Genomic DNA, 11,751 nt, shown 5'->3' with positions numbered 1-11,751 from the left:
AGTTTGCTTCCATGAAGAGTAGAAGTCTAGACGATGCTGCCCTTACATTGCTGCATCATGTACATTCCCATCTGGAAAAACTAAAAGGCTAGGCTTGTGTTTGTGGAATGTGGAAGAAATTGGGATTTCCTGTGTGCTTACATTATTCACTAATCAATAGAACTAGTCATTGGATACTAGTTAGTACGTTGCCTTCTGACAGGAATATCTCTAGTGCCTTTAACAGAATGTAACCACATCTGTTGGGAATACTATACTAAACGTGTAAATCCTTGATTCATACTGCAGATAATTTAATTCCTAACACACACACAGGGTTCTGTCTTCTCCCCGGTCAAAATACTGCACTATACGTATTCTGATTCATTTCATTATTTTATTCTATGCTCTATTATACATAAATATCAAAGTTACCTGAGGAAATATAAGTTCAACTCTAATCTGTTATACTTTATTTGTGTGATGTGGAATGGATGGGGCTGCAGAGGATCCACCGCTATCCTTCTCTTCTGCTGCTGGTGGTGAACATCTATGGTGGATGGATGGGCTGCATGAGGAGGCTTCCTTTGGTGTGGATGGGCATGCTAGAATGAAGTGTTTTGTATTGGACATGACTCAAAAAATTGAACACGTCGATGGATCAGATCATCTTTCATATACCTGTAAATACTGCACATACCTGTGTGCATACTACATTTTGTATGTGTCTGACACCACAAAGTTCTGTAAAAAAGAAGTTATATTCTATTCTATTTGCTATGGCTTTTGCAGTCCCTCAACCACAAATGTATAATGTTAGAGAGGCAAGACACAAGGACGACTCTCAGGGCAGATTCAAGATATACATGGTTTATTTTTAACAATTAGTAAACAAACAATGACAATCACCCCTCCATATCACTCCATCAACCTATGTTGTTATGAAACAAGCTACATTCACTTCTTCTTCTTCTCGTTATAATTTAATGTCGAGCCGTAACCTACATTCACTACTGCAGGAAAATATTGATTATCTGTTCCGGTCCATGGTTATCCAATTCAATAGGTGACAATCACCTGTTCTAAGCCTGGATGGACTGTGTGGCCTCAGCATTTAGTAATGCTGCACTTGTTGCTGGAAGCGTGGAGAAACACAAGGCAGCTGTAACCATCAATGCCACCATGGATGACTATCCTCCACCTGAAATCACAAAAAACATAACATTGGACTTTGTCACTATAAGCATGTATATTTCAAGGTGCTACTACTGTATCAATAACCAAAGTAGCAGCAACATCATAAAACTATTCTTATCCACATATCCATGTCAGTTCTTGCTCTAATTGATAAACAAGTGAGCTACCTGATAGCATTTGAGATGTTACAACCTACAGTTTAAATAACCAAGATATACCAAGAAAGTGAGTGAGTGAGTGAGTGAGCGAGCATCTACCTTCAGTCTGTAGTTTCCATCGATGTGTTATAAAAAATTCAGAGCAGCAACACTGTACCTTCTGTGCAGCCTCTGCAACATTGATGGGAAGGCAGCTGCCTTCAGGTTAATGCAAAGTGCCTGACAAGACAGAAAGATTGACAATGCCCAGATGAGACAATGTATCACTAGAGTACTTGATTATTGACAATCCATTCATGCCAAAATTGTGGAAACCATGCATTTAAAAGCTTTGCATTTCATAGCATTCAACCCCAAGCACAACTGACCTTAGATGTGGTTTGAGTGTAGAATGGAACACGTGAAGAATATCTGCCATCTATCATCAGACCCCTCAATTGCTCTCCGGTGATGTGATAATGAGGAGCACCTCTAGCTCCACTCCAAGTCCATGGAGCCTGGTAACCGGAACTGGCTGCAACAATAATACAATGCTGTGCTTACAACATTTAAGAGACTGTAACTTGCACAAGCTCTAGGCATGCACTGTTAAATACCACTGCAATTTAACAACAAATGAATTAGGGCAGTAAAAAATACTGCACAAGGGAAAATGCAATGGGCAGCAAGTGAACGATGTGTGAAACAACTCAAAGGACTATCTGAGCTGTGAGCACCCAGCCCCACTGAAATGGTTCCCACCTGGTTGTGCATGCCGACCATGGGTGCGACTCTCCTGCATGAGCTCGGACACTTCAGCTATCAGGCCGTCTGCTGAAGCAACATTTAAGAGCGTACCCCTTTGCCCACTCTAGGCTTCGCTGCATTGTTTCCAGCCTGAAAGAATTCAATGGTGTTAAAGTAGACAAGGCTAGTATTTTTTGTTGTTGTATCTAAACCAGTAATAATTTATCGACCATATCTCATAAGAACGTGAACAAATAGTCACCTAGGTTGAAGGTTGAGCTTGCTTGCCTTCAGCAGTGGTTTTGCCTCAAAATACCAGCTAGCTAGACTAATCGACTTTAGGTAACAACAAAAAATGAATGTCAAGAATGTGCAGCACTGGAGCCTACTGTACTGACTACTGAGGATAGCAGATGGTTGGGGGTTGAGGCTAACTCGTTTAGCTAGCTACATAACTAGGGGACAGATAGTTGGATATGGACTGTCCAGCCTTAACATGGCAGCTTTCACGAATAAAAACGAAATGCAAATAGCTAGTCTTTATCCAACAGTCTAGACTAGTCAGTGACTGGCTAGCTAGCAATGCAGAAGTATCACAGTAGCAATCCATTGCTAAAAAACAAACAAAAGCTATCCGCACAGCGAGTGACCAAGTTAAACCCCTGTTAGCCTAGCAATAACGCCTGCAATTGCACGTGTAAATATACAGGCGTTTATTTAACGCCTGCAATTGCACGTGTAAATATACAGGCGTTTATTTAACGCCTGCAATTGCACGTGTAAATATAAAGGCGTTTATTTAACGCCTGCAATTGCACGTGTAAATATACAGGCGTTTATTTAACGCCTGCAATTGCACGTGTAAATATACAGGCGTTTATTTAACGCCTGCAAGCGTTAACTAACGCGTATATTCATGTGTAACTTTCGCCTGCACATTTACGGCTGCAGCCGCTTATGAAACAGCTGCAGGCGCTTCCTAAACGGGTGTCCAATCAAAAATACGCGTTTAAATTACGAGTACATTTGACCCTGTCGGCGTTCCATATGAGTTCCCTTGTGCACAAGGCACTTTTTGCCACAAAAACTTAATTAAAAAGTAGAACTAGAAACTTTTTTTGTGTCGTGTTGTGTGTAAAAAAAAGTTTTGAAAAAAAGTTTTGAAAGGTTTCCAAAAAATCTAAAAAAAGGTTTCCAAAATAAAGTTTTGGAAGTTTGAAAACATATTTGCCAAAAAACGTTTATGAAAAAAAGGTTGCAAAAAAAGTTTGGGAATGTTGAAAATATATTTGCCAAAAAAGTTTATGAAGAAAAGGTGGCAAAAAAGGTTTGAAAATATATTTTAAAACTTTCAACAAAAAAACGTTTGCATCATTGATGCATACTTGATGAGGACTACTATACTCTACTGTTCTCTATTGTAGGCTCTGCTCTGCTTTCATCTACTCTGTTTTAGGCTTAACCGTTCTAGTTTAGAAACGTTGAAAAACGTTATGGTACGCTATGGATGAGACAAAGGGAGTGAGAATATGAGACATGACTGAGAATAGAGACATTCCTGATCATCCAAGGCCGTAAATGAGGGAGATGTTTGAAATTGTCGGTTTCAAAAAGGATTCCTGGCGAATGCGTTGTCTAGTGTCTTTTGGAATTAATGTAGGCCTATTTAGGCTATATGATGTGAGGTCCATCAGGTGGTAGTAATGGCTACTTTTTACTTAAGTACCTATATGTCAGAGGCCACACTTCTTTACTTTAACTTGAGTGAATCTTTAAAAAAATGAGTATCTACACTTCTACTTGAGGGAAGGATGTGTGTACTTTTGCCATCTCTGGTAAGTATGCACGAGGATGGACGCATTGGGCGCGTGTTAGCCTATGAGAGGAATGATAAGATAATGATGAAAAGATAACAAGCGTGGATAAAAGGATAACAAAAACATGATAAAAGCGTCTGCTAAATGAATGCAATGTTGACAGAATTTCATAGTTGATTATTCATTGTTCATTTTAAATCCATTGGATAATATTGTGAAGATCGTCAAAATATAAGAGACCCAACAACACAGCACAATCCAGAAACGACCAACGGGTCAATATCTGTCTCGTATAAAATGACCTTTGGAGTTCAGTTCTACCTCGACAGTAAGCCCATTCATTCTCAGATCAACAGACTACAGCTTCCTCCACAAACCTCTGATCAGGCAAGGAGGAGAGAGCAATGTGTCACGTCTCCTACATGTGACCCTTGACCGAGCCGCCCGCATGCCTCTAACCATGCTCGTCATCACCGCAGATCTATCATGAAGCGAGACTTATGAATCGTGGTTATTTTCTGGACTAAAACGGCCATGTGTGTTTGTGAGTGCGCGCGTTAAAGCAGAAAGGTGCATCGTAATCTGACAGTGCATTTCACCCACGTGATCGTGTTTACTGCGCGAGGAAGGGTGGGCGTTCCCGTGCCCTCACCTGCGCTGGTCAGCACGCGCATACTACTTCCTTCCCTTACCTGTCACGCTCGAGCCAGTACGGCTATGAAGAATTCTCACTGACAGCACTGCCACTGACGATAACGGAATCTTAACCGAACAGTAAATACAGCTGTTTTACTGGAATGGAGACGCCAGTCAAACCGGGGTTCCATCGGTTGGAGATCCAGAAGACGACCTGGGAAGTTCCTGACCGGTACAGCGCGCTGAAGTCCGTGGGCTCGGGCGCGTACGGGACAGTCTGGTGAGTTCAGAGGAATCTAGACTCAAGGCAATTTTTTTGGACCATTCGTATTTTTAAATGATGTGAATTATTTGAATATTTATAAAAACCTTTATAAAATGTTTCTAATGTATTTGTGTTGTCGCTTACTACGAAAGTTTTGCCAGATATTAATGAGAAAACATTACTAGAAATACAATGTTTTGGAGACATTTTATTTTTGCCGAAAGTTCACTACTAACTATTTTATATAAACATTTCCCTTTCAAATGACATGACTATGAACACTGGTCCAGCCCGTGTAAATAAATATCACATATCACATTACTATCACTGTCAGCAAGCCTGTGCTTGAAAGTTTCCACTTCACGACGCGGAGTCTCGGCGGTGCAGGTAGCAGAGACACGAGCCGCAGGCTAATCAGCAAGTCGACGCAGGTCTACCGATAAGACAAGAATCTGGTCTCGCGACGTGTAGCTTCGTCCTGCGGGCTTTACGTTTACCGGAGCCCCCCTCTGTTTCCTGGAATGTCCTCTAAAATGCCACTTCTCAGTTGCAGACCCGCCTGACCTTGTCTGTCACCCAGGTTGTCTAGCTACAGCTTGCTCCTCAGTACTAACCTGTGTTACTGTTATAATTATCTTAGAAACATGTCTGATGGTCCTTCTGGGTAGGATTATTATAATGAACCCATAACCCTTGTATGAAACAATCCATTTCACCTTCCTGTGTTGAAGGTGCATTCAGAGAAACATTTGAGTGTAATCTTACTGGAAGTCTGTTTTCAAGTTGACACCAGTTAAACAATCAGCAGCCAACCAGAGACCAGCCTGGACAATCCCCCCCTACACTCCACTGCCCTGTTCTGTTCTAACATTCTGGTTCTGTTCTTGTTCTTTTCTAATGTTGTGGTTCTGTTCTAATCTTCTAGTTCTGTTCTAATCTTCTAGTTTTGTTCTAATGTTCTTGTTCTGTTCTAATGTTCTAGTTCTGTTCTAATCTTCTTGTTCTGTTCTAATCTTCTAGTTCTGTTCTAATGTTCTTGTTCTGTTCTAATGTTCTAGTTCTGTTCTAACATTCTAGTTCTGTTCTAATGTTCTTGTTATGTTCTAATCTTCTAGTTCTGTTCTAATGTTCTTGTTCTGTTCTAATGTTGTGGTTCTGTTCCAATGTTCTTGTTCTGTTCTAATCTTCTAGTTGTGTTCTAATGTTCTAGTTGGGTATTGTGTTGTGGCTGTGCTCCAGTTCCTCTGTAGACCAGCGCAGTCAGGAAAAGGTGGCCATTAAGAAGCTGTACCGTCCCTTCCAGTCCCTGATCCACGCCAAGCGGGCCTACCGAGAGCTACGCCTGCTACGCCACATCCAGCACGACAACGTAGAGGCTCACACACACTCATTCTCACACACACTGTCACACACTTCCACAAACACTGTCACACACACACTCTTACATACACACACACACTGTCACACGCTCCTGTTACACAACTTTGACAACATAGGGACTCTGTCACACAACCCTGCTATAACAGAGAGAGGCCCCCCTAGAGCAGAGTTAACCTGATATGGAACAGAGAGCTAGGTTAACAGCAGAGTTAACCTGATATGGAACAGAGAGCTAGGTTAACAGCAGAGTTAACCTGATATAGAACAGAACAGAGTAGAGCAGAGTTAACCTGATATAGAACAGAACAGAGTAGAGCAGAGTTAACCTGATATAGAACAGAACAGAGTAGAGCAGAGTTAACCTGATATAGAACAGAACAGAGTAGAGCAGAGTTAACCTGATATAGAACAGAACAGAGTAGAGCAGAGTTAACCTGATATAGAACAGAGAGCTAGGTTAACAGCAGAGTTAACCTGATATAGAACAGAACAGAGTAGAGCAGAGTTAACCTGATATAGAACAGAGAAGTAGGTTAACAGCAGAGTTAACCTGATATAGAACAGAGAAGTAGGTTAACAGCAGAGTTAACCTGATATAGAACAGAGAAGTAGGTTAACAGCAGAGTTAACCTGATATAGAACAGAACAGAGTAGAGCAGAGTTAACCTGATATAGAACAGAACAGAGTAGAGCAGAGTTAACCTGATATAGAACAGAGAGCTAGGTTAACAGCAGAGTTAACCTGATATAGAACAGAACAGAGTAGAGCAGAGTTAACCTGATATAGAACAGAGAAGTAGGTTAACAGCAGAGTTAACCTGATATAGAACAGAGAGCTAGGTTAACAGCAGAGTTAACCTGATATAGAACAGAACAGAGTAGAGCAGAGTTAACCTGATATAGAACAGAGAAGTAGGTTAACAGCAGAGTTAACCTGATATAGAACAGAACAGAGTAGAGCAGAGTTAACCTGATATAGAACAGAGAGCTAGGTTAACAGCAGAGTTAACCTGATATAGAACAGAACAGAGTAGAGCAGAGTTAACCTGATATAGAACAGAACAGAGTAGAGCAGAGTTAACCTGATATAGAACAGAGATCTAGGTTAACAGCAGAGTTAACCTGATATAGAACAGAGAAGTAGGTTAACAGCAGAGTTAACCTGATATAAGTCCTTGTTTGCTTGTAGTAACAGTAACCCTCCACATGCGTCTGTGCCCCCATCCTTCTGTTTCCCCCAACAGTGTTCTGGAGGTGGACACACTGGTCTGTCCTGCCTCACTAACTACATGGGGGGGGGGGGGGGTAGATGACCAGTTAGAAAGCTCCAGTGTTTTGGGATGACCAATTAGAAAGCCAGGTTGTAAATGATCAGTTAAAGCCAGTGTGTAGGTGACCGCTAGGGGTGTGGCGTGTGATGAAGCCGTTCTTAAATGTCTTACATGACAATTACAAATTTCAATTTTGCTTTGTGTGTGTCATATGTAATTAATTCTCCATACTATAACTCCTCTCTTCCCCTTCCTCCCCTCTCCTCCTCCTCTCCTCCTCTCCTCCTCTTCTCCTCCTCCCCTCCCCTCTCCTCCTCCCCTCCCCTCCTCCTACTAGGTGATCTGTCTGCTAGATGTCTTCACACCTGATTGTTCTCTGGAGAAATTCCAGACCTTGTGAGTTGGGATCAGCATTCCTCTGCTAGCTGTCACAGCTTGTCAAGACAGGAGCTGCAGTGTGTGAGAGTGTGTGAATGAGGGTGTGTGTGTGGGAGTGTGTGAATGAGGGTGTGTGTGTGGGAGTGTGTGTGAATGAGGGTGTGTGTGTGGGAGTGTGTGTGGGAGTGTGTGAATGAGGGTGTGTGTGTGGGAGTGTGTGTGGGAGTGTGTGAGCCTGCAAGATAGCTCATGTTTGCCAACTTGTAGGTGTGATCCTATCTGTTTGCTTTCTATACAAATTCGTGGAATCACACACTCCCCCCCTTTCCCCCCCTTGCCCTGCCCCCTGCCCCCCTCCCCCCCTGCCCCCTTTCCCCTGCCCCCCCTCCCCCCCTGCCCCCCTTCCCTCCTGCCCCCTGCCCCCCCCCCCCCCCCCAGCTACATGGTGATGCCGTTCGTAGCTCAGGACCTGGGCCACATCATGAAGAGGAGGAGACTGACAGACAGAGTCATCACCTACCTCTTCTACCAGCTGCTCCGGGGGCTCAAGGTCAGCCATCCATCTGTCTATACATCCATCTGTCCCTCCATCCATCTGTCTCTCCATCCATCTGTCTCTCCATCCATCTGTTTCTCCATCCATCTGTCTCTCCATCCATCTGTTTCTCCATCCATCTGTCTCTCCATCCATCTGTCTCTCCATCCATCCAACTGTCTCTCCATCCATCTGTCTCTCCATCCATCCATCTGTCTCTCCATCCATCTGTCTATACATCCATCTGTCTCTCCATCCATCCATCTGTCTCTCCATCCATCTGTCTCTCCATCCATCTGTCTCTCCATCCATCCATCTGTCTCTCCATCCATCTATCTGTCTGTCTGTCGTGTGATACAACTGGTTTTTACTTGTGAATAAACAAATATGACAAAATAGTGACTTTAACATAACAACGCTCTGAGAATGATGACATTGTTTTTCTGCAGTATATCCATTCAGCTGGTATCATTCACCGGTGAGTGTCACTTCTATCACATATTATATTACCTCAAACATCCCCCCAATCTAACATGAAATACTGTGTAACTAACCCCCCCCCCCCCTCCTCCTCCAGGATCTCAAACCTGGCAACCTGGCTGTGAACGAGAACTGTGAACTCAAGGTGAACCGGAGAGGGCTGAGTTTGTGATGTCATAATAACTGTTACCCTTTATAACATAGACATATACATAGATATATATAAAGACTAGATGTCTTACGGCGGAGTCTAGAACGTCCGCACATTGCGGCCATCTTGCTACAGTCAACTCGCTCACCCATAACATTGTGTTGATGCTACATGTACTTTTTAAATGACCATAAGTTGCTCAATTTTCAACCGAAACGGTTTGGTTTGTTATCAACGTCAGAGATGTCGTTATGCCACTCCATACTTCTATTCTATTTAAAACAACATAATTATTATTATCATAAGTATGGAGTGGCATAACGACATCTCTGACGTTGATAACAAACCAAACCGTTTCAAAATCGGTTGAAAATTGAGCAAGTTATGGTCATTTAAAAGTACATGTAGCATTAACACAATGTTATGGGTGAGCGAGTTGACTGTAGCAAGATGGCCGCCATGTGCGGACGTTCGACTCCGTTGTCCGGCAACGCTGACGAGACATCTACCCTTTATATATCTATGGACATATATACATGTCTATGCTTTATAAACCATCTGATGTCATATATACCTGTCTTCAGATCCTGGACTTTGGCCTTGCTAGGCAGACGGAGAGTGAGATGACGGGTTATGTGGTGACTCGCTGGTACCGAGCTCCAGAGATCATCTTCAACTGGATGCACTACAGCCAAACTGGTGGGTCCACATGGCCAGAATGCATCGCATCCTGGAGCCTGTCAGCATAAAGTACAATAACCTGTAACCAACAATCTCTCTGTCACTATCTCTCTCAACCCCCGCCCCCCCCCCCCCCCCACCAGTGGATGTGTGGTCTGCAGGATGTATTCTGGCTGAGCTGATCACAGGACAGGTTCTGTTTCCCGGCAACGACAGTATCCTGTCCTTCATATAAACAACATCCTGTCCTTCTTGGGACAGGATGTATCAACGATTGTATCATTCCAATCACTTATATAATTACTCCTATATAAATCTCCTATATTTATCTGTGTGTATATATATCCTATGGGTGTTTGTATATACACAATGTGTTCATTTAGTTGACTCTTTCATCCAAAGCGACATAAAGACTGAAACTGCGACATCTTGATCCGCAGTCAGATGCTCTAACCACTGAGCTTCACCTCCTCCCCTGTGTGTGTCTGTGTGTCTCTGTACCTCTGATTGGTTCCTTGACCCGTGTTGAGGCATCGACCAGCTGAAGAAGATCATGACCCTGACAGGAACACCTCAGCCCTCGCTGGTCCAGAAGATGCAGAGTAAAGACGTATGTAGTCTGGTCCTCAGCGACCTCCATCCTCTCCTCCATCCTCTCCTCTAACCTTCTCCTCCCTCCCTCCATCCTCTCCCCTCTCCTCTCCCCTCTCCTCTCCCCTCTCCTCTCACCCCTCCTCTCACCCCTCCTCTCACCCCCTCTCCTCTCACCCCTCCTCTCACCCCTCCTCTCCCCTCTCCTCTCCCCTCTCCTCTCCCTCTCCTCTCCCTCTCCTCTCCTCTCCCCCCTCCTCTCCCCTCTCCTCTCCCCTCTCCTCTCCCCTCTCCTCTCCCCTCTCCTCACCCCCCTCCTCTCCCCCCTCCTCTCCCCCCTCCTCACCCCCTCCTCTCCCCCTCCTCTCCCCCCTCCTCTCCCCCCTCCTCACCCCTCTCCTCTCCCCCTCCTCTCCCCCCTCCTCTCCCCCCTCCTCTCCCCCCTCCTCTCCCCCCTCCTCTCCCCCCTCCTCACCCCCCTCCTCTCCCCCCTCCTCACCCCCCTCCTCTCCCCCCTCCTCTCCCCTCTCCTCTTCCCCCTCCTCTCCCCTCTCCCTCTCCTCTCTCTCCCACAGGCCCGCTCCTATGTTCAAGGTCTGCCGCCCCAGAAGAAGAAGAGCTTCAGAGAGGTGTTCTCCTCCATGGATGTAAAAGGTGACACCAGAGCTTCTACAAGTTTACAGAGATGAAACGATGAACACAAATCTTTAGAACTTAGAACACTGTCAGAAGATTTAAACTGACTCAAACATGGAAATAAAACAGTTGGCATAGATTCAATGATGATGTTACCGCGGGAGGTAAACATGACATAATATCACCTGCTGGTGTTCCTCCCCCTTCCCCAGCGGTGGCCCTGCTTGAGGGGCATGTTGACCCTTGACCCTGAGGGTCGTCTGACGGCCTCCCAGGGCCTCGGGCAGCCATACCTGTCTGAGTTCCACGACCCTGACAGCGAGCCAGACTCCGCCCCCTACGACGACTCGTTCGAGAACCTGGAGCTGGACGTGGCTGAGTGGAAGAGTGAGGAGCTGTGGAACCTAACCCAGGATGCACACTGCTGCCCTCTGTCTGGGGGGAGGGGGGGGGGGGGTGCACTCTGTCTGGGGGGGGGGGGTGCACTCTGTCTGGGGGGGGGGGTGCACTCTGTCTGGGGGGGGGTGCACTCTGTCTGGGGGGGGGGGGGTGCACTCTGTCTGGGGGGGGGTGCACTCTGTCTGGGGGGGTGCACTCTGTCTGGGGGGGGTGCACTCTGTCTGGGGGGGGGTGCACTCTGTCTGGGGGGGGGTGCACTCTGTCTGGGGGGGCGGGGGGGGTGCACTCTGTCTGGGGGGGGGGGGTGCACTCTGTCTGGGGGGGGGTGCACTCTGGCTGGGGGGGGGGGGGTGCACTCTGTCTGGGGGGGGGTGCACTCTGTCTGGGGGGGGGTGCACTCTGTCTGGGGGGGGGGTGCACTCTGTCTGGGGGGGGGGTGCACTCTGTCTGGGGGGGGGGGTGCACTCTGTC

At 45.7% G+C, this 11,751-nt stretch overlaps 1 protein-coding gene across 2 annotated transcripts in view; it reads left to right on the top strand.

The window, feature by feature from the left end:
• Window positions 1-4,544: 4,544 nt before the first annotated feature.
• Window positions 4,545-11,751, top strand: part of zgc:171775 (STKc_p38 domain-containing protein) — a 9,665-nt gene continuing 2,458 nt past the window's right edge. Inside the window, exons 1-11 of one of the 2 annotated variants that reach the window (XM_062460376.1) lie at window positions 4,545-4,793; window positions 6,018-6,147; window positions 7,767-7,825; window positions 8,246-8,357; window positions 8,792-8,821; window positions 8,920-8,967; window positions 9,558-9,672; window positions 9,798-9,869; window positions 10,185-10,264; window positions 10,821-10,899; window positions 11,094-11,330. In XM_062460376.1, the coding sequence (XP_062316360.1) occupies window positions 4,675-4,793; window positions 6,018-6,147; window positions 7,767-7,825; window positions 8,246-8,357; window positions 8,792-8,821; window positions 8,920-8,967; window positions 9,558-9,672; window positions 9,798-9,869; window positions 10,185-10,264; window positions 10,821-10,899; window positions 11,094-11,128 (879 nt within the window). In that variant the 5' untranslated portion in view covers window positions 4,545-4,674 and the 3' untranslated portion in view covers window positions 11,129-11,330. Of the gene's footprint in view, window positions 4,794-6,017; window positions 6,148-7,766; window positions 7,826-8,245; window positions 8,358-8,791; window positions 8,822-8,919; window positions 8,968-9,557; window positions 9,673-9,797; window positions 9,870-10,184; window positions 10,265-10,820; window positions 10,900-11,093; window positions 11,331-11,751 lie in introns of those variants that run through there. The other variant, XM_062460375.1, reaches the window with a different exon arrangement.

The sequence above is a fragment of the Osmerus eperlanus genome, chromosome 4 (assembly GCF_963692335.1).
Source record: "Osmerus eperlanus chromosome 4, fOsmEpe2.1, whole genome shotgun sequence".
NCBI classification, from domain to species: domain Eukaryota; kingdom Metazoa; phylum Chordata; class Actinopteri; order Osmeriformes; family Osmeridae; genus Osmerus; species Osmerus eperlanus.
The sequence above is the reverse complement of the archived record's forward strand: the minus strand, read 5'-3'. Positions and strand labels throughout refer to the sequence as shown.